A 22,690-nucleotide genomic window follows, 5' to 3' on the forward strand; every position below is an offset into this window, starting at 1 on the left:
CAATAAAACTTAATATGTTTACGTATAAAAAGTTTGACAATATACGAACAAGATACGTACATTCTATCAGAAAAAGAAAGAGAGGGAGATAAAATTTAATGGTTTTGCTTTTTGGAATTCATTGCCAGGTTTTCATTTGCCAATGCATGAAAGATTTGTAAAGCTGTTTCATGCGCTTCCCTTTTTTCTCTCTCTTTCTTCAGGAATTCCTTAGAGAGAGTTAAAAATTTAAAGGAGAAAAGGGTTCTAAAATTCTTTGCTTAGCCGAACACGAAACCTAATTTTCTCGTCCCATTTCCATCTGCCAAGCAAACGGATAAATGGGAAAAAGCGAAGTCCTCAACACCAAAGCAGATTCAAGATCAATCAAATGCACAAAAAGAAGAAAAAATGTTTTAAAAATCCATAAAGAAATCCAATATGAAACCAAAAAATAATTCACACCCAAAAAAGCACTCATCCACATGCTATACTAAGTACACTCAAATCGAAAAAAAAAAAAACAAAGGACTGCTTTTACTCATCGATCGGATAAAAAAACAACCATGGAAATCTGAATTGAAATTCGAAAACTAAAACCAACATCCCCCAATATCATATGCATTCTCAGTTTCTATTCTCATTCAAATTCTATGCTGTCTACTTCGGTGGGTGTTAACATTTAACAATACTAGAGTAAAAAAGGACCACAAATGACAATGAGAGCTAGAGACCAACAATCAAGAGTCGTTTCGGACAAAAGAAAGTTTTTGTTAAAAAGGAAGGGTCTCCTCCTATAGAGAGAGTGGAACATTTGGAGACAGGCCTGTAAATCAAGACCTCGGAGGTGGGAAGAATTGCGTACCAGCAATGAAAGCGTTAAGTGGAGCTGGATAAAGAGAAGGGTCAAGCATACTTGTTCCTGGATTGCTCGAAGTAACAGCGGTGGTCGTTGTAGCAGCTGCACCAGTGGTAGCTGCTGCTGTGATGAGATTGAGTTGCTGAGAGGTCTCACCACCACTTGTGTAACGACTTTCTGGGCCTTGATCGTAGAGAATTCCTTTGAATACATGCCCTGAGATATTCACAGCCGTTTGATAAGCGAACTCCTCGTCTACATCGTCCATAGCGCTTACTTTTACACAGCGGAAGACTGCTGGAGAACTCACTTCAGGAGGGAATTGACCCAGTTCCAACCCTAATTTTCAAAGTCAAACAAGAAAATAAAAACCAAATCAATCAAGAGCTAAAAATCCTTACTAAAATGAAGAGACGAGAATAAAGAGGTTTTCTTTGAATTTTTTTCCGAATATTATGCGACTTTTCGTCAATTTCATCAACAAACAGGGCAGAATTAATGCAAAAAGAAGAAAAGCAAAGGAAAAGCAGTTGGGTTGGTGACTATGGAGGTGGACTTTCTTACACGCAAATGATACGGGCTTGTTGGGGTACTAGTACTGCTGGAAGTCATGGGAATTCCTCAAGATCTTACCAAATTAAACTTTGTATAGCAAAGTTTGCAATACACGGTTCTTGAAAATTCTCCATCATAGACCTTCCAAGATATCATTTCAAAGAATATATCAATCTTGCTTTGATGTTAGTTTCTTTTTTCCTGTGTGTTTTGTTTTGGTTTTGTCTTTGTTTGTATTGTAAACAACAACTTTACCTGACGTAGTAGGGGATAAACGAGTGCAGGCAAGAGAGGGAGCACCTTGATTCTCTCTCTGCCTTTTTGGATTCTCTCCTCGAAACTGTTGTTGGTGTTCTTGTTGATTTTGCTGCTGCTGTGTTTGTTGCAAAGCTGCGAGTTGTTGTTGCCTCTCTCGCCTTTTAGCAGCAGGAACCCAAGTACTCTTAACGTGAGTTCGGCACTGAAACCCTCGGCTTTTGCAACAAGTTCTGCATCTCAAATGTGCACAATCTTTCTTAGCTTGGTTTCCACAATCTTGACAGTTCATGCCTCCTTGTCTCATAACCGTAAAACCTGCTGATCTCGAAGACGACTCATCAGAGAGGTTAAACCCACTAGTTCTTCGACTAGGACCCGCTCCAAACGAGTAGTTGTTCACGTTTTGCTGTTGTTGATAATAATACTGTGGCCATATCTCAAACCCTTTGTTGTAGATCTCCTCGTTTCTGTACAAATACAGGTTCTCTTCTTTATCTTCTCCTTGTTTGTTTACTGCTGCTCCTTCTCGTCCACCTAGATAGAAGAAGCCAGCCATCTGTTACACCCAAAAGCAGAAACCAACCTCAATTGGGACCAAAAATCCATAGCAGAAACACCCTATTTAGTACCTCCTCCCCACCCCCAGATCACTAGTGTGATGAGCTGGTTGGATTTTCCCCGGGGTCTTTATGGGTTTCAACTGTGGAAGCTTTTTCTGGTGGGTTTTTAAAGACCAGTGGTAGTCTACGAGTGTTTGTTGGGGGGGATTTGTTTTGACCCGATCTTTGTTGTTTCCGCTATGTCTGAACCCTGATCGACCCCCCGACCCCTCACCCTGAATGACTAGAATTTAATTAGAATAGCCGGTTCTTCTTCTCTGATCTTTGGGCTTTCACCTTTTGAGGTTAAAAACCTTTTAGATTAAGATTTTCTTTTTATAGGATAAACCGAACAAAAATAAGGATGGCTTCCTCAAGTTATCCCCCCAATTGTCTCTCTCCCCTTTCAATTCCGAGCAATAATGGCTCGGAATTAGAGTGCCTGCAACGCCGCCATGAGAACTGCACCGCGCTCTCTGCTACCCTCTCACCTCATTTATGACAAAAACCATTTCTTTCTCTTTCTATCTCTGTCTAAAAAACCTTGTTATAAATCTCCGGTTTTTGTTGAGTAATGTAAGTGAGAGAGAGAACAGAAAGGCAAAGATGCAAGAAAATTTACTCACAGGGCACTTCTCTACAGTTCTCTTCCAGTTTCAATGAATCTAATCAACTAAAGGTTTGAATCTCCGCCGTTGCATGTCCATCGTACGTTCCCTGTCCCCCCACGTGGCATGGGGTCAGCTTTTCCCTATTCTTCCTTGCACCGGAAAACCCGCTAGTACTTTTTCTGACTGTCCCCGTAATAGGGATTTATTTTTCCTTTTTTTTTTTCTTTATCTTCTAATATGACCAGCAATCTAATTCTAACATTAAAAGAAAAACCAAAGCGTTACCCTTTTCATTTTCTTTAAGTGTCACAGACAGAGATATCCCTTAACATCCGTGACAAATACCAAATCCGACGGTGAAAGACTTGCCTGTCACCAAATGAAATATTTGCGTAGTGAATAAATCAATTCGGTGTCTATTTTTCTCACCTGCTCTCGTGCGGGTTTTTATTTTATTTTTAATTTAATTTCCCGTCAATGCCTCGTATTCCCCTCAAAATTCTTCATGCAATCATTTTATCATGACTCCAAAATCACATTTTTCACAATTTCTTTTCATTAAAAAAACTAAATTAAAATATAAAACCATTCCGTTTCAGCCATATAGGTCAACACCTTTGAAGTTGTATTCAATAGAATTAGGTTTATTTTACGAATATCAAAGTGATTACATGCAAAATTCAATTTTGTTGAAAATTAATTCAATTTATTATTAAATAATATTTAATAAATTTTGAATTCAAATTTAACATAATACTTTTTTATTTTCAAATTATAATTTTTTGGTAAAAAAAAGTGGCTATGCCTCATGAATGAATGATGAAAATAATATGTTGGTATGATTTTCATTTTGCTTCACATTACTTTCATGTGATTAATTTGAACAATATGATTAAAAACTTTATATTATTTTCTAAGTTCACATTTGATTGATGGATTGAGGTGTGGCAAGACACAAAAGTTTATATTTTTGTTGGAATGTATTTTTCATGTGATGGAGTATTTTTGGTAAAAATAATGCAACTTTTTCTTTTTTAGTGATGATTTCTTCTCCCTTTCACATTCAAACGTATTATCATTTTTAATTTTATGGCTAGACTCTTGATTTATATGGGACGATAGGTAGCAAGATTTTTTGTTTTTCTTTGGATAAAAGATGATATTTTATATAAATCAGTTACGTTACGAAACAAAAAATATATATTTTTCACCACTTAATTAATAAACATATTCTTTTTTCCATTACTAAAATTTGATTTTTTTTTTTTGTTCATTGCCTATACATGAAATTTGCTAATTAGTACTTTTATTACTCTTAAAACATGAGTTGATTCTTTTAAAAATGATTATATGATAACTATTGAAAATAATTTATTATTATCATTTTTTTCATAAAAGAGTTGTCAATTAATTGTAAAATTTAAAAGAATTGGGGACGAATAAGCTTTTTTCTAGGTTTTAACAAAAATCAATTTTGTACGAGCAATGCCCTTCAACTTTCATATCTCAATAAATAAAAATGAAAAAAAAAATCATAACCTAATTCTAAATTAACCCACAATAGTAATCAATTACTAAACCCTTTCAATTACTAATTGATCATCATTCATTCACATTATTTTAAAACTACGAGATTCTAGATTCAAGTCTCATTTTATAAGTTTGATTGTTTAGTTATATTTTAATTTATTTTTTTGAAAGAACTTGTACATTTTTTCAAGGAAAAAGATTTTACATATTGAATTGACCTTGTAAACGGCAAGAAAATAGCTAATTACAAATGTAATATGAATTCAATTAAGTCATGCACCAACCGTTCAAAGCCATCCAAAATTTTTTCTTCTCTTAACCAGTAAATATTCTAATTTGGTAATTGATCATTCAGTGATTGTAACTTAGTTATGATACAATAAATAATTATTTAAATGATTACATTAATATAATATTTGATTATGATTATAATTTCAAAAAAATAAAAAATAATAATATATGGTGGTACGTGTTATAATTGTTCAACCTTATATAATATACACTTTAGAATATACGTGTGTATAAAAAGACTTGAAAAGAGCAGACAAGGACCGCAATATTGTCATGACCTTGAATATTTCAACATTTTTACACTAACGTTTACCATAAAATTAGGAAAAATCGTGTCCCTAACTATGTTCTTTTTCTTAAAAAAGAAGGTTGGATTAAAAATTATAATAGATATTGTGATTTGAAATTTAAATCACTGTATATCATTTTATAAAAGTAGTTGCATTATCAAATTGTGTTTAATTTTGAATTATTACTTATATTTCACATACATATATATGTATCGACATTCAATAAATGATAAAACTTAAATCTTTAAATTTTAATTAATAAATACACTTATTAGATCTGTTAAAGTTGAAACCATATTATAGTTAAATAAAAATCGTAGTGCCAAACTGGAAAATGACTTCACTACCCCTGGACCAAAGTGACCTCATAATCGAACAATCACGTGGAACCGCGTGAAAGTAGCGGCCACTAATTATTGGATCTTAAACTAATTAATCAATAATAATTATGATTATGAACAGGTACGGTCAGTGGCCTTAGTCCCCCAATCGGACACCACCGCCGCTTAACAAACAGGCTTTGTCTTGCCTAATCAAACTTTTGTTATTATAAAGTAATCTTGATAATTATTAATCATATTTTTTTTCCTTCGGTTAAAGTGCCTTTAAATTTTGTGTGAGTATAATTCTTGAATAATTTTAAGAAATTTTTTATAAAAATTTGACGTATCAAATTTTTATTTTTGAAATATTATTCACAAAAATTGAACCTAAATTAACAATTTTTTTTTCTTATCAACCGATTAACCTGTTGTGTGTCGATGATTATAAATTATCTTTGAAAAAAAAACCTTCAAACTTAGTTTAAGTTTGAATTTCACAACACCTTCCATAAAATATAATTAAATTCATTACATTATCAATTGAATTTAAGTATCAATTTTAATAAATTTTTTTTTAATATAATTTTTTTGTTAAATTTTTTAATTATAATTATAATAATTTATTTTAATCATAATTATAATAATTTTTAGTATTATTTTCAATTCTACTGAAATTAATTTTATTGTCATTCAAATGGAACTTTAATTAATCTAAAAAAATTGTCAATGGAAAAAGTTGCTAATTTTTAATGCTAATTGTAATTAGGGGCCCGAGGCAATGAACCTTTTGTTTCCTTTACTGTGGACTCTCTTTACATTGTTTTTTTCTTGTCTGCATTGGCTAATATTCGATTAGATTAGACTGTTTATTTCAATATAGTAGCAGACATGGAGCTCCTAACTTTGATGAAAAATATTAGGGCTGATGCTGATGATCTCCTTATTATTTTTAACTAGGGAGTCTAAATTGCCTTTTTCTGAACACCAATGAAAAGAACTACTACTACTACTGCTGCTACTTACTACATATCCCTCTTCGAGGTACGATGAAAGCTACGTTCTTTTGCAGCAGAGGAGTGCCTGGATTTCATGTTGCAGAAGGCTCATCCAAAATTTGAGGAACCTAACCAGCCTTTTTCCCCTTTAAATGTTCTTGATTTTCGATTCCTTATTTTCTTATTTTATACGTAATTTTGCTCTAAATAATCTTTAATGGAACACTAACTCTAAACCAGTTGAGAAATTAGGTTATTTTTTGTTACATGGCTGTGATTGGTTGTTTATATTTAAAGAAAAATTTGACTTGATTGCTCTATCATGCCTACCCTGGGGTGTTGTAATTCTCTATTGGGTATTAGATTAGGGTTGGCTAATGGGTTTAACTCCTTTCAAAAGGTTCTTTGGGACCTCATTGAGCCATTAAAGAGAAACTTATTATCTGCAACTTGTACTAATTTAGGTTCTTTTTGACTTTATTGTAGAGATTAGGGAAGTTATCAAAGTCATTTTCAATGGAGTTTATCATCATGATGTGTCACTTCTCACCATTATTTATTTTTTATATACTTTTGTTTATCACATCACATATATATTTATATTTATATTTATATATCAATATAATGAACAAAATGAAAGCCAACTATTATATTGTCCATGAGCAATGAGAGTTTTAAAAGTTAACCCAAAATTCAAATTTAATTTAATTTATTTATATAATTATTTTTAGAAATTAATATTTAATAAATTTAATATTTATAATTTTTTATTTTCAAATCTTAATCACTCTTGTAATTTTTTTAATGTAATTTACATGTTTATCCAATACCAAATGAATGAATATATCTGCTTTGATTAATATAACCATACAAGTACTTTTTTTGCCTTAAATCATTTCCTAATTTTATTTTTTTGTCAATCAAACTCATCTTTACAGATTATATTTTAGATTATTATTTATGGGTTCAAATTAAGGTAAAACTTTTAATTTCTCATACTATCATTTTAAAAATTAAGAATGAAAGTTGAATTTGATTTATCAAAGCAAACATATAGGAACCAAAAAAAAAGCACAAATTAAAAGAGAGATTACAGTGGATAACATAGCATCCAAATTTGAGTTCCAGATAACGATCCAATAGCCTCAAATTGAGTGAAAGTTAAGCGGCTATACAGAAGTAAGCAAACCATCCGTTGTCAAAAGTGAAATAAATTCGACATAACGCCAAAATGGGTATAATATAAAGATAAAAGGGGAGGCCAAGACATGAAAGAGTGAGAGAAAAAAAGAACAGACGTGGGTTTTAATTGGAGATTGAATGATGTGTGTGTCTCAATAATTGTGTCCCTGTCTAATTTCACTCTCGAGCCCTGCGCTTGCTTTCTGCTGGTTGACTCTCTCAGGGCCATGGTTTCCCATTCAACACTTGAATTTCCTTTGTATTTTGACATTATTGCATTATGCAAACGGTCGAGTTGCACTCGAAGCAGCTCTCGAGTAATTATCAATTATCAAACATTAAATTTGATTTTTGATATTAAAAATTTTAACATTACTTTTTTTTTTATCATCAACACAATTACTTTCGGTTTTTTTGGGATATTTTAATGATAGAGATCTGATGTTTTGGAGTAATATTGATTCGATTTTGTTTTTCATTCACGAAGGTGGGACTAGTCATCTCGTTTCATCATGAACTCGACAAAGCTAAGCTTAGCCATCCATTTAGCAAAAGACTCAATAATCATTTGATGGTTTCTATATGCTCTTTTTGATCTCTCATTACTGATCATTAGCTTTCCGTCCTATGGAAAGAGAAAAAATAAAGGGAAAGACAAAAGTGTTCATCAAAGCCAAAATTTTTGTTGTTCAAAAGATTGAACAATATGACCTACGAAAGACCTATATATCAGACATAAAATAGAACTATAAAAACTGTATTTTCACTATATTTCTATGGCGTTTGAACATTTTCTTGACCCCAAAAAGTTTTTAAAGGAAATGAGGAGAATAACAGTTATATATTTAATATGAAAGAAAAGAAAGAAAAACCCTAAAAGTTCAAAAGAAAACAGTGAGAATTTGGAAGAGGGTTGGGTCGAGTCACGTCAAACTAGACTTACCATCATGGTCAGATGATGCTCGCCAACTTGGTCGTTGAATAGAAAGAAAATCATCAAATCAAAGAGTATACAAACTTGGGGATTTTTTTTCTTGGGGTCTTCAATGACCTTTTATGAACAAAATATATACACTTGAAACCACCTTTCACTAGTTTAATTTCCAATGAAGATTCAAGGGAAGGGAATAAATGAAAAGAGCTGCGTAATAAAACTATTGAAACCTCTCGATCCTCTTTATCGAAAAAGCCAAGTGGGGTTGCCTTGCTTCATCGTTCAGGTACCTTGTGCTGGCCCTGCCTGGTTTTGCTTCTCCTTAATCTCGATTATTACCAATCCTTGGGGAGGCGAAGCATGTTTTACAAATTAAAATTGCATAATCTTGTTTATAATAAATAATGTAATCTATGCAATGCTATGCCAACTTTTTTCTTCGTTGTCTTTTGTTTTCCAGCTTTTGGAAAGAAAATATCGTCCTTCTAAAAAAAAAAAAAGAAATTTACGTGATTTTCCATAAATACAAAGATAAGATAGTAGCAGTATCACCACCACCACCACCACCACCACCACCGGCAGCAGCAGAAGAATTGCCTTTAGAAACTACCAGTAAAAGAGTAAACCCTAGGCTGGCTAATAAACTATCCTATTCAAAATACATGTAGGGTCCCTCTCTAATTTTGAGAAGTCTCTCTCTCTCTGCCTCAATTAGAATAAATCAAACACACAGCTGAGCCCTACCCTAATAGCTTAACCAAAGTCGCCCAGCCCCAGCTCAACCAAAAAGGAGGCCCAGAGAGGAGACACTGCGTCCAATTAGGTGAAGATTTTTAAAGTGCAATTGGTGGGGGGGGGGGGGGGGGTTCTACATAGACTCATAGCCTTTACCGACACCCTTATTTCTTGCCATCCCTTGGTAGTTTCAGTTCATACAAAAATCCGTATTTTTGAGAACCCTTTTAAGCAAAATCTTGGGTTGAAACTTGAAACGTACTTTAATATGTCACAACATACGTACAATTCTACTGTTTTGGGATGTAGGGGAGATTTGGTAAACTAGAGAAGATGGTCCCCCTTCGGCCATTTGGTGGAGAGAGAGAGAGAGAGAGATAGATGTTTAGAGTGGGACCAAAAATGGGATGGGGTTAGAGTGGACCCACTGGGCTTTTGCATGTGATGGACATGATTGAGATGATTTCTAGGCTGAAATGTATAGGGTACTAGGTTTTTACACTTTAAGCATATTATTTGTTGTAATTGGGCGTTGCATGACATAATTGTCTCAAGAAAAGGTTACACAAACTCCTTATCACGTGCCTACTACTCAACTTTTGAAATAAACCTATGCCCTCTTCACTCTCAACAAGGATGCCTCAGGAAAGAAACATCTGTTTTCTCTTCTCTCCTAAAGGTCTTTTCTTTTTTGAAAAGCCGATACCACTACTTGTTAATTTGTCACCATGATCCCTTTCAAGCAGCATTACAGTTTTTCAGCTGACATTCTCAAATAAATTGTAGGGCAATGGAAGATTTTTCCTTTGCAGTACTTGTTCATCACTTTTTGTTATGGTTTTGGGCTTTCCGGTTCACAAATGGACCTATAGTAATAGGAACATTTTCATCTGGTTCCGGATGGTTTACATTCAAGAAATTGGGCCTGTAATGAGAGGTACGATGTTGCCTGGTGGGCTCAAGCTTGGTCATACAATGCTTCTTCTGCAACTTTTGAGTTTTGGTGGCCTTTAGTTTGATCTTATTGCAATTCTCTTAGTTGACAATGATACGATTCCAAGTCTCATTCTTTAAAGAAGAAAAAAATTGGCCACTCTTTGAAAAAGAAATTTAAGTAATGATGAGTGGGCTAAAAGCATATGATTTTGTGAACAAAATGGTTTTTTACAATATGAATGGAGTTATTATTAGAACGATTTTGGTTTTGCTAATGAGTGCTTGAGAGTACTCTTTAAGGATATTAATTAGATATTGAAATTTAATAAATTGAGGAGAGATATGTGGTTTTTTTTTTTTTTGTCATAGCATCAAACTAAATATTTTAAAATTTAAAATATTTTAAATTTTAATCATTTTGATGGAAACTTTTATAAATAGTAATTTAATATTTTAATTAATTTTGAAAAGTGACTTAAAGACGCTAGTTAGAAAAACCCTCTCTTTCTCCTAAAGATTAGAAAGGGATATAGATGGATGAAATCAGAACAAAGGGGCTTGGTTTAGGGAGGGCAAAATCACCCGAATCCGTCGGGTTTAGACCCGACCCGACCTTTTAGGGTCGATTTTTTTTTTTTTAAAAAAAAAAATCGGGTATCAGGTCGGGTATAGTAAAAAAAAAAATTCGGGTTCGGGTTTTAAGCAAATCCGACCTTACCCGACCCGATATATATAAAAAAAATTTATTTTTTTAATTTTATATTTAATTATATATATTTAATTTTATATTTATATTTAAAATAATATTTTATTTATTTCGGATCGGATCGGATTTAATTTTATACACTATCAGGTCGGGGGTCGGGTACGTGTATTAAAAATGAAAAAATTATCGGATCGGGTACGAGTTCGAGTATTGTATATTTAAAATCGGGTCGGATTCGGGGTAAGTAAAAACCCACCCCGACCCGACCCGTTGCCATCACTAGCTTGGTTGCATAGTACGCGACAAAACTGCAAGAAAGAAGTAGTTGTTGAAGAGAAAGTTGAAAAAAAAAAAAAAACCTTAGTAATTAATTTCCTCTAATTAATATTTATAAAATTTATGAATATTTATTTTCACAAACTCTTAACTTTTAAATTTATTAATTAATGAGGTAACATCTTATAATATATTAATAATGTATAAAATTTATATATGCATCAAATATAAATTCTATGTTTATATATTTTAATTCTATAATGCTCAATCAAAGAGTAAAACACCCTATATTTATGTTACTCAAGGTAAGATAACATTTTTGGATAAATGTATATACAATCTCCTTGTCATTTTCTGGAAATGCGTAAGAATAACAATTCATATTTTCCACTGATTACAATAGAAGAATTCGGCTACTTTAATTAGCAATTTTCACTATGATGTTCAGCAGCGGTGTTTGACTGACTGCAACACTTTTTTGCATCTTTTTTCCGAAATTAATTGGTTGCTCCATAAGAAAAGAAAAAGGGTTAGTGGTATGAGCGAATGAAAAGACTGATAATCCTAGCTACAGAACTCAAGAAAAGAACGAAGTACTGTTGCATCAACAATGAACAAATAATGTCATAAACTCATGAAGAAGATGACAAGCAAGGCATTGATATAATCAGCAAATAAATCAAATCGATCGGATGAAACTTTGTGGCAAGAAAATATTAATCAAGTTAAGCTTTTGTCATAATGAGATGTGGTGCTAAAGCTAAAAGATTATATTTTGTTTATAACAATTTCCAAGTCATGTTACGAGTTATGTCAAAATCAAATTAGTTTCTTTTGTAATTAGTACAAAATTACCAAAGAAAATCGGCAAGAATCATGTCAAGAAAGTCAAGTTGATCTGTTGATGGTTAATCCATTCAAAAGTGTTAGGCTTATCCAAAATTCAACATGGCAATTCTGTCAAATACAAAAGGTTTACATTTGCTGAAAATCTTCGAACTCTTGAAAAGAAATGAGCTGTCTGGGTGGACTGTCAACTGGAGATGTTCAAACTTCAGAAAGTGTGACATTTTTCCAATTGGATGGCAGCCTTTCCCACTATATGTATGAGATATCATTATCAAGTTACAAAAATCCCACTATATTATTACCTCACCCATTACTCCGTACAAGTTGTATCAGTTTTTTTTAATTGATCACTGTCCATCGCGTCTTTTCTGGAGTTCTATAAATCCGCGCCATTGCTAGCAAGAAAAATCTGCAGAAACTGATGGTACATCAGAAAACAGAGCTGATTACCTACATTTATGATCAAGTTGACATATCCTAGTCCTACCAATGGCCGTCATAACATCTCAACCTGAGCTTCAGCCCGTGGTAGGCACACCCCACACCAGCAGCAGCGTTGCTATTGATCATATTCAAAATAGCAGCTGCCTCTCAACCATTATTGCTAGGCGTATTAAGGAATCATTAACTTCCATCCTAACCAAATTTCATGCTGGTTATTTTAGGGTAAGCCTATCTTTGGGTGGCCAAGCTTTATTATGGAAGACACTGATAGGCCCAACCGATGATACAAGCACTTTAAGACTTACCCTCCATATGTTTCATCCCACAGCTTTTACTCTTCTCTGGTCTTTCTCATTCTTTACCCTTGTTTTGCTTTCAATTCTTTACCTTTTGAGATGTTTATTTTACTTTAAGATGGTGAAAGAAGAGTTCTTGCACCGTGTAGGAGTCAACTACCTATTCGCTCCATCGATTTCTTGGCTTCTTTTGCTTCAATCAGGGCCCTTCTTTACTCCAAACTACCACTACTCATACGTTGTTCTCTGGTGGGTTTTTGCGGTTCCTGTTGTAGTTCTTGATGTGAAAATCTATGGTCAATGGTTTACCAAAGGAAAGAAGTTTTTATCAGCAGTAGCAAATCCAACAAGCCAGTTATCAGTTATAGGGAACCTGGTCAGTGCACAAGCGGCAGCAAATATGGGGTGGAAAGAGAGTGCTATTGGGTTTTTTTCACTAGGGATGGTGCATTATTTGGTGCTCTTCGTGACGCTTTACCAACGTTTATCAGGCACCGATAGGCTTCCGACGATGTTAAGGCCGGCTTTCTTTTTGTTCTTCGCAGCTCCGAGCATGGCTAGCTTGGCTTGGCAATCGATTGCTGGTTCTTTCGATACTACATCAAAAATGCTTTTCTTTCTCTCGCTCTTCCTCTTCATGTCACTAGTAATTCATTTAAACCCCAAAATTTACTGTCAACTAAGACAATGACATAGCTTGAAAGTAATTTCTTTTTCATTATAATTTATATTCAGATAAAAACATGGTTTATTTTTTGCTAGGCCAAGTTTAAAACTATGTTTGCAATTAATATGTTGGTACTGTTGAAACAGGTTTGCAGGCCGACTCTGTTTAAGAGATCTATGAGAAGGTTCAATGTGGCGTGGTGGGCTTACTCGTTTCCCTTGTCTGTTCTCGCTCTGGCTTCAATGGAATACGCAGAAGAAGTTAAAGGCGACATTGCACATCTGTTAATGCTTCTTCTTTTAACATTTTCTGTCTTGGTCTCCATTACTTTGATCATTTTCACTCTGCTCAACACCAAAATTTTGCTCTTACCTAACCATTTTGATCACATTGGAAGTTTCCTTTCTCTGCCAAGAGTGTCACCGCTGAGCAAAAAAACAACTACCACATGTGTTTGATTAGATAAATGATAAAACAAGTGTACAGATCATAGTGATGAGTACTCATAGGATTTTGGGGTAAATCCACAAGACTGTAAACAAATATGATTTCATTTTTGCAAATATGAATGCATATTTATTAAAATCATGTTTTACAAGTTCAAACTTCAAACCATGGAAATCATGCTTAGAAATTGAGTTAAAAGAATTGGATAATAAGTGTGCAAACTGGACATGGAAATCATGGAGAAAAAGGGATGAAACTGAAATTTATATTTAGTCGAGACTTGAAATCTGGAATTCCTAACCATTTATGGGATTTTCGGATAAATTAATGTGTTTGTCGTGTTTGCTGACAATTTGTGAGAGTAACAATCCAAATTTTCTACTTATTTTGTACAATTTGGCTGCTTTAGCAGCAACTTGTGCTTTGATGTTGCCACAATATCCTTGGAATGTTGACTGACTGCAACAATAGCAACTTTTTCAATATTTTCATTGAAGAATTGATGTGACCAAATATATTGTTCAGGCCACAACAAAAAAATGAAAGTGATTTTCCGATAAACGAATAAGACACCAAATCATTTAATAATATCTAGCCTAACATGTCTTAAAAAAAAGGAAGGTGATTTTGTTTGTAATTAAATACATAAAAAAAGATTGGTAAGCTGATATGACAAAGGAAAATGCGATTGGGATAATCTTTCTTTTTCCTGCATGCATGTCTTCAAAGTGATCTTTCTCTAATCTTTTAATATAGGGAAATAGCCATTGAAATTTATATTTGTCATTAGATTATAAACATGAACATTGAAAAAAAGTTTATACCTCTAGAAAACAGCTAAATTCTGATATATGATGAAGAAAACAGCTAGCTTAAGTATCATTAAATTCATAGAGATGACAGACAAAGCATGGATCATCATTGAACTTTGTAGCAAGAAAATTTTAATCCAATTAAGATTGTCGTTATCATTAAGATTAGGTACTAAAGAAAATGAGTGTATAATAAATTCTAACTTTGTCCTAAAGTCATATTGGACGAGATATGTCAAAATCAAAATTTTGGCTTTTGCAAGGAAAATGAAATTTTAAAAAATTTGGCAAGATTTGCTGAAGTGAAATTGATGTTGATGGTTAACATTCAAAAATGTTAGGCTTACCAAGATTCAACCTGGCAATTTCGACAAAGTACAATAGGTTTGGGTTTGAGGAAATTTCCCTTACTTGGGCAAAGAAATGAGCTGTCGAAGATATTTTGAAATATTTAATGATTAAAAGGGCATTGTGATTTTTTTTTTCTTATAAAAGATTATCAATAAATAATTAAAATTATTTTAAAAATTTAAATTAATTTAATATATCAAATCAATCTGATATATTTAATATTACATCAATTCAATCACGTTATTATTATCCCTCAAAATATAAATATAAATATCTAAATACTATCATCTTTAAGTTTCATCTTATACTAATTTCTTACTTTTCTCTATTTTGACTTCCCTTATCTTAACTCTAAGTTATCCATTAAAATATAAACGTAAAAAACACTATTTACCTTTGTATCTAATCGCTTTTTTCTTTTCTTGTTTTTTCAAAAAGATTTCCAGGCCAGAGCTCGTCACAAACAACACCATAAACACATTTCTTTTGATAGCTTAGCAACTTTTCCATGGCTTAGTTTTCAGTTTTCACCTCCAAGTTGCAATCTATGTGAGATTTCATTATCTACTCGTAATAACAATAAATCATCCTATCCATTTATCCTTACAAGTTGCAATTTTTATACATTTATCCCATTCATTTTTCCATTTAATACTCATGAACTATAAAAAATAGACAGAAATAGAGCTTCAGAAGGGAAAAAGAAAAAAAAGAACGGAAGCATGTTCCTGGCAAAGTAGGTTTAGGCCCAAAGATTAATAGAAAATTTAAACCCCATCAGGGTTTTGGGTTTCCAACAGCTACAATTTATTCAGGAGCCCACCCATTAAAAACTCACCCCAAGGCCCATTAATAAACCTTAGATTGATTGAAATTCCAATATTCCATGCGTTTGGATTGAAGTTTTCATGTGAAAAATATATGGATAGAAAATAGAGGGTTTGACTTAACAATTGCCAATTAATTGAAACTTAAATTTCATTTTAATAATAATGGGATGTTTATGTAAAAGATGATCAAGTTCACATTAAAAAATATACATATAAAGGATATTTCAAATCAAAACAAACTAAAAGGTGGGTAGGAATGCTTAGAGCTGTGATTTTTCATCAATATTTGAGGCATCAAATAGCATTTGGGGCCATATTTGTATCCTCAACCGAAGTACTATCAATTTATAAAGCTATTAGGTTAATGGCCTGAAATTGTTTGGCCTGACAGTCGATAGACCTGTGTGAATTCGCAACTACACGAGTCTGTTGTTCGTAGCAAAACAAACTGTTAAAGGTATTTTTGAGTCATAAGAATATAATTATCTTTTACCTCAAGAGAATTATTCACAATTGAACTAAAGGTATTTCGATCATTTAGTCTGAGCTAACTTGTATAAATATCCCAACTCTCTTTAAGTAAAGTGGAGCTAATTCTTATTCTAACTTTCTCATACTTTCCTTTGAGCTCTTCCCTTTAACTCTTTTATTTTTGTCTTTGAGCTTATCTTTGAGCTTTTCCTCTTAGCCTGAACTTAGCACAAACAAATGGTGTGCCAAGTAGGGGTTTTTCTCAACTAAGTTCAAAATGGCACTACAAAAGGTAAGCTCAAACTTAGCTCAGCCAAAGAGCTTAAACCCAGCTCGATCAAAAAGCTCAAATATAACTTGGTTAAAGAGCTTGGACCCAACTTAGCCAAAAGAGTTTAGATCTATCAAATACTTTCATAAAGACTTAATTCAACAAAATAGCTTGGCTAAAGAACTCAGACACAGCTTGGCCAAAAGAGCTTGGATTTACAAAATACTTTTATAAAGGCCCAGTTTGACAAAACAGTTTGGCCAAAGAGTTCAGACTCAGCTCGACAAAAAAAAGTTTGAATATACAAAATGCCTTTATAAAGGTCCAATCCAACAAAATAGCTCGGCCAAAAAACTCAAACTCAATTCGATCAAAAGAGCTCAGATCTATAAAATGCATTTATAAAGGCCAAACTTGACAAAATAGCTCGACCAAAGGCTCAGACTTAGCTCAGTCAAAAGGGCTATAATCTATAAAATGCCTTTATAAAGTCTAATTCAATAAAATAGTTTAGCCAAAGAGCTAGAACTCAGCTTGATTAAAAAAGTTCGGATCTACAAAATACCTTCATAAATGCTAAACTCGACAAAACAACTCTACCAAATAGCTCAGACTCAGCTTGACCAAAAAAGCTTGGATCTACAAAATACCTTCACAAAGGTTTAATTCGACAAAGCAGCTCAGCCTAAGAGCTCGAACTCAGCTCGATCAAAAGAGCTCGAATCTACAAAATGTTTTTATAAAGGCCTAATTTGATAAAATAACTTGACTAAAGAGCTCAAACTCAGTTTGATCAAAAGAGTTCAAATCTATAAAATACCTTTATAAAGGCTTAGCTCGACTATCTCAGTCAAATAGCTCATCTCAGTAAATTATCTTCATAAAGGTTTAACTGAGTCACTTTGGCCAAAATGATCAACTTGTCTAAAAAAGCTCAGTTCAACCAAAAGAGCTCAATTTGGTTGAAAGAGCTCAATTTGGTTGAAAGAGCTAACCTCGATCAAAAGAGCTTATCTCAACCATCTTTGTAAAAAAGCTCATCTTAGTAAACTACCTTTACAAAGGCTTAGCTCAGTCACCTCGGTAAAAAAAAATCATCTTGATAAATTGCTTTACAAAAGCTTAGCTCGATCATAATGATAAAAGAGCTCATCTCGATAAATTATCTTCATAAATACTTAGTTGGACCACATTAACCAAAGTGATCAGCTTGACTAAAAACGCTTACCTTAACTAAAAGAGCTTACTTCGACCAAAAAAGCTAACTTTGATTAAAAGAGCTCATCTCGACCACCTCGATGAAAGAACTCATCTCAGTAAATTACCTTCACAAAGACTTAATTCAACTACTTCGACCAAAAAGCTCATTTTAGTAAATTGCCTTTACAAAGGTTTAGCTCGATCACTTCAGTCAAATAGCTTATCTCAGTAAATTACCTTTATAAAGACTTAGCTGGGTCACCTCAATCAAAGTGATAAGCTTGGCCAAAAAAGCTCATCTCGACCAAAAAAGTTCACCTCGATCAAAAGAGCAAACATTGATAAAAAAAGCTCAGCTCGACTATTTCAATGAAAGTGCTTATATCAGTAAATTACCTTCATAAAGGCTTAGCTTGATTCCTTTGACCAAAGAGCTCATGTTAGTAAATTACCTTTACAAAGGCTTAGCTTGATCACCTCGATCAAAGAGCTCATCTTAGTCACCTTGGTTAAAAGGCTCATCTCGATAAATTACCTTCATAGAGGCTTAGCTCGATCGCTTAAGCTAAAGAGCTTATCTTGATAAAATATTTTCATAATGGCTTAGCTGGGTCACCTTAACCAAAAGAGCACATCTCAGTTAAAGAGCTAATCTTAGTAAATTATCCTCACAAAGGCTTAGTTCAATCACATCGATCAAAGAGCTTATATTAGTAAATTATCTTTATAAAGGCTTAACTTTACCAACTTGACCAAAAGAGATTAGCTCAGTTAAAAGAAATAAGCTCGACCAAAAGAGCTTAATCCAACCAAATTGCATTGATAAAGTAGCAGTTTTACTATATTTTCTTAGTAAAAGATTAGCTTGGCCAAAGAGCTCAAATCGAATAAAGAATTTTAGCTTAACCTAATTAGTTAGTTCGTTAAAAGAGTTCATTATAACAAAAGTTACTTTCAAAAGAGTTCACTTTAATAAATTTTCTTTCAATAAAGCTTCACTTAACAAAATTATCTTTGTAAGAGTTCAGATTCATTAAATTCATCTCGGTGAAAATTATCTTGATACAAATTCACTTCAAAAAAATCACCTCGACACATATTCACCTTGGGATAAATTCACCTTGATATAAAATTTTTCAATAAAAATAAATTTAGAATATCATTATAAAATCTATCAAGTGTCACATTGATATTAAATAACTAAGATGACTTAAAGACCTTCAGATCAGTTGTCTATTAACCCTGACCAAAGTTAAATAGTTAGTAAATAAAGTCAAATAACTATTAAAATCTCAATAGATATCCACCTTAGATGAATCATAAAATAACATCTTATCATATCGGTACCTTAAATCACTCGTGTCACTAAAAAATTGGATTGCAAAACCAACATTCAAAGTCTAAACCTGAATGTATCCTTAAATTTTATCAAATTGACTAAACCCAAAGTAGGTTTGACATCTCGGCTCAATCTTCGTTTGAATCTTCAGATTGTTTTTTGGGGGACATAATGTTAAGGATATTTTTGTATCATAAGGTTATAATTATCTTTTACCTAAGAGAGTAGCTCATAATTGGATCATGAGTATTTTGATTATTTAATTTAAGCTAACTCATATAAATACCCTCACTTCTTTTAAGTAAAGGGGGGATTGATTCTTCTTTCAATTCTCTCATACTTTTTTTTAAGCTTTGCTCTCCAACTCTCACATTCTTTTATCTGAACTCTTTCTCCTAATATGAACTTAGCATAAATAAATGATGCGTTAAAATATTTTTGTTGAGTTTCGATCTTAAGGTATTCTTGAAAAGACAGAAGAGAAAAATGGTAAGAGACAAAGAAAGAAAATATTTCATACATTTACATTCTGACACGCAAGTAAGAAAAGATAAGATCAAAAGAAGAGTAATAGAGAGAAGATAGAGTGGTGTGTGTTACCTTCATGGTGCCTAAACTTTTATATTTATAAATAAGTGATAGAAGATTATTAGAGGAAAAAAAGATATTGTCAAGCTGATATAGCATTAAAAATATTAGACCGACCTGATATATTAGAGCAATGCAAATATCGAAACTACCTTTAGTTGTTTGTTGAAACTTCTAACATGAAAAAAGATTACTATATTCTTTTGACCGCTAAATGTCTCTAACATTAGTAGGTAGCACATAGCTATATAGGCATGGTGAAGGGCTTGGCTAGTGTTTTCTAAGGGCTAAAGGAAAAATTTTTATTAGACTACGTAAAATGAGTTTAGACTTAGTGAAATGAAAAACAGTAAGAAAATTGAGCTGAAATCAGTTAATGGTTACCAAAATAAGGAACTTTGACTTTGCAAAACCTCATTACCATGGTTAGGCTGGTGATAAGGTTATGGGCATGAGTGTACTCTAAGCTTGTACAAAATTTTTTTAAGCTGGGCTTAACACGTTAGTCTCAAGATTTTTCAGAATAGAAAAAGAGACTTTCACCTTTAGTTTTTTAGCTAAAAAAGGTACTAATATTGGTACTGATGTTAAGCAAAGATCTTGATCAGCCTTAGCCTTTATCTTCTGGGCTATGAAAGATTGGTCCAGCGAGAGGTTGACGACTTTGTCCCTCCTGCGAGATGGGACTCTGAGTTGAATTTTCTTTTAGCCCTTCTTGAGCCTCGAGATGTACTAATATAGGTTACAGTCAAAGTTGTTGTTGTTAGCCATTTTTATAAAATTGAGCTAACGATTAAATAAAATCAAGTTAGAATAAAATTCTATGAAGTTACCTTAAACCTATCTTAGTATTTTATCTTATTTATTATTTCAAGAGAGGTCAACCTGTGAACATTAATGATGAGCTTCCCTCTATGGAGGTACTTCATTATTTTATCCTGATCTGATAGATTTAGGATGGAGAAATCCACTAGTGAGTCCATAAAAATGTCAGACACATTTCTTATTTTACAGGCCCCAACCTCAACAGTGACCTCGACCTCAGGTTAGCCATCTTTATTATTATTATTATTTTTTGAATACAGAGGAAGAACAACTTTCAATTTTTTATTGAGCTCAGACAATCAGTGAATAACTTGTTATTGGGCAGAGTTATTACATAATACCACCTCCTATCACTGTGGTATATTTTAATAGAAAAAAATCCCTGAATAAAGGAAGAGAAAAAAAGATGTGTAAATGTTGACAAAAGATGATAAAAATAACTATGTACTATATAAAGTTGTGGATGAACTGGGTGATAGTTAAATTATAAGAATTAAAAATTAAAACAAATAAAGAATGAAGTGAAAATCTCAAACCGACCATAAAAAAATCTTAATAAACATAAAGCTGATGTGGTTCTAGTTTATCAGTGATTTGATCTGAGGAGTTTGACATTGTTATATTATACCCTTATTTGGGAAAAAAAAAAGTTATCGTCAGAGCATGGACATGATGAGCTAAACACATATTAGAATAGTCTTCAAAATTTGTCAGGCCTTTTAGTTTATTTATTATGTCTTTAGAGATCACGTTAAGATCATATGGAGTATATATATAGGGACCTCAACCGGTTTTTTTTATCCCGTAGAATTGCCTTCATCATCGTCACCTTTCCCAATCGAGGTATTCTTTTTTTTATTTTTCATCGAAACATTCCTCATCAGAATCTTTACTGTCAAAAGACTTTAACTCGTAAAAAGGACTAAAATTCTAGTGTGAAATGTGGTTGAGTGCAACTCAACTTTGAAAAAAGAGGGACAAAGTGAAGATCCCTCAAGAGAAGAAGAGATCTCGACAAGAATTGATTGGGGTGAAATGAAAGTAACAACGGTAGCATTGATAAGAAAACGAGTAGAAATAAAAAAAAATTGATGTGACCGAACCAAAAAAAAAAATCAAAGATGAAAGAAGGTCAGTCATAGAAGATGGATTGACCTGAAAGATAAAAAAATATGATAGATTTGGTAGGTTGAGGTCTATCTGAGCATATTGCTCCTATGTGCTCAAGATTCATTCTCTTTTTGCTTGAGCATTTTCTTTGTTTCACCATTGCCCTTCCTCGAACATCGAGTTGAACTAAAAGGCCATTTTTTCACAATTACGATTCCCGATGAATGGTGAAATTAAATCGTCATCGTCTTACCCAAGCTGACACTCCCTAAGTTCTATTATGTAACTTCTAGCCTCCCCAGAACTTATGCTAAAAGACAGTTAAGAATATGTATAAAAAAAAGTATGAAAAAACTTTAAGGTCGAAAAGCTATTAAAGTCAAAAAGTTTAGATCGGATTGAGGGCAAAAAAAGCAGAAAGGTGAAAAACTGAAACCCAATAGCCCTTTATATAGCCGTGTGGTAGATCAAAAGAATGACGTAGATCATGCCACGTGTCAAGTGAAAATGAATAGACGTCTTTTCATTTTCCTTATCCAAAATTTTTTACTCAAAATACTTTTATCTTCATTTAATGCCGACAAACTTATTAGACCAGATGAACCCTAACTTAAATCGACTAGATCAAACAACTATTCGGAACGGATCATATACTCAATTCGTTGCCAAAGTTCAAAGTAAAAACCCTAATTCAAACTCCTGGAATAAAACACAAGTCGCATGTCGATTGGATGAACTCCATTACTAACCTCAAATCATTCCGAACAATTAACACCTCGGTGACCTTTAAGCTAACCATGCACTAACTCATGACATATGTGCAAGATCAGACCTTCACTAGATCAGACCATGACTCCAAGCCATTTATCTCTCGATACCGATCTCCCCTATGACGTCAGCTCTGAAGAACTATGTTTCATGTCATCTTTCTTTACCTACCTGATCTACGTGGAGGGTACTAATCATACATTGAGTAGTCTGTTACTTAGACTATTTGATAGAGGGACAGAATGTTGAAAACATTTAGTGGTAAAAAAAGTATAGTAGTTTTTTTCCATGTTAAAAGCTTTCAATAGACAATTAGAAGTAGTTTTGACATTTGTGTCGACCTGACATATTAGGTCAATCTGA

General features: G+C 33.0%; 2 protein-coding genes across 3 annotated transcripts; one reads left to right on the forward strand and one right to left on the reverse strand.

Annotated features, from left to right (window-relative positions):
- Positions 1–489: 489 nt before the first annotated feature.
- LOC111312773 (protein SHI RELATED SEQUENCE 5-like) lies at positions 490–3,072 on the reverse strand. Of its 2 annotated transcripts, none has more exons than XM_022913367.2 (2): positions 1,694–3,072; positions 490–1,177 (listed from the first exon to the last, which is right to left on the reverse strand). In XM_022913367.2, the coding sequence occupies exons 1-2, from the start codon at positions 2,205–2,207 to the stop codon at positions 813–815; spliced, it is 879 nt and encodes a 292-aa protein (XP_022769102.1). In that variant the 5' UTR covers positions 2,208–3,072; the 3' UTR covers positions 490–812. The 2 variants fall into 2 exon arrangements, with proteins under 2 accessions (XP_022769102.1, XP_022769101.1); XM_022913366.2 differs by having other exon boundaries at positions 1,649–3,066.
- Positions 3,073–11,990: 8,918 nt separating this feature from the next.
- On the forward strand, positions 11,991–13,927 carry LOC111312772 (S-type anion channel SLAH4-like). The gene is made up of 2 exons (XM_022913362.2): positions 11,991–13,294; positions 13,462–13,927. Exons 1-2 carry the CDS (start codon positions 12,398–12,400, stop codon positions 13,771–13,773), a joined length of 1,209 nt encoding a protein of 402 aa, XP_022769097.2. The 5' UTR covers positions 11,991–12,397; the 3' UTR covers positions 13,774–13,927.
- Positions 13,928–22,690: the final 8,763 nt, after the last annotated feature.

The sequence above is a fragment of the Durio zibethinus genome, chromosome 1 (genome assembly GCF_047325235.1).
Source record: "Durio zibethinus cultivar Kanyao isolate XHJ-2024 chromosome 1, ASM4732523v1, whole genome shotgun sequence".
In the NCBI taxonomy this organism is placed as follows: domain Eukaryota; kingdom Viridiplantae; phylum Streptophyta; class Magnoliopsida; order Malvales; family Malvaceae; genus Durio; species Durio zibethinus.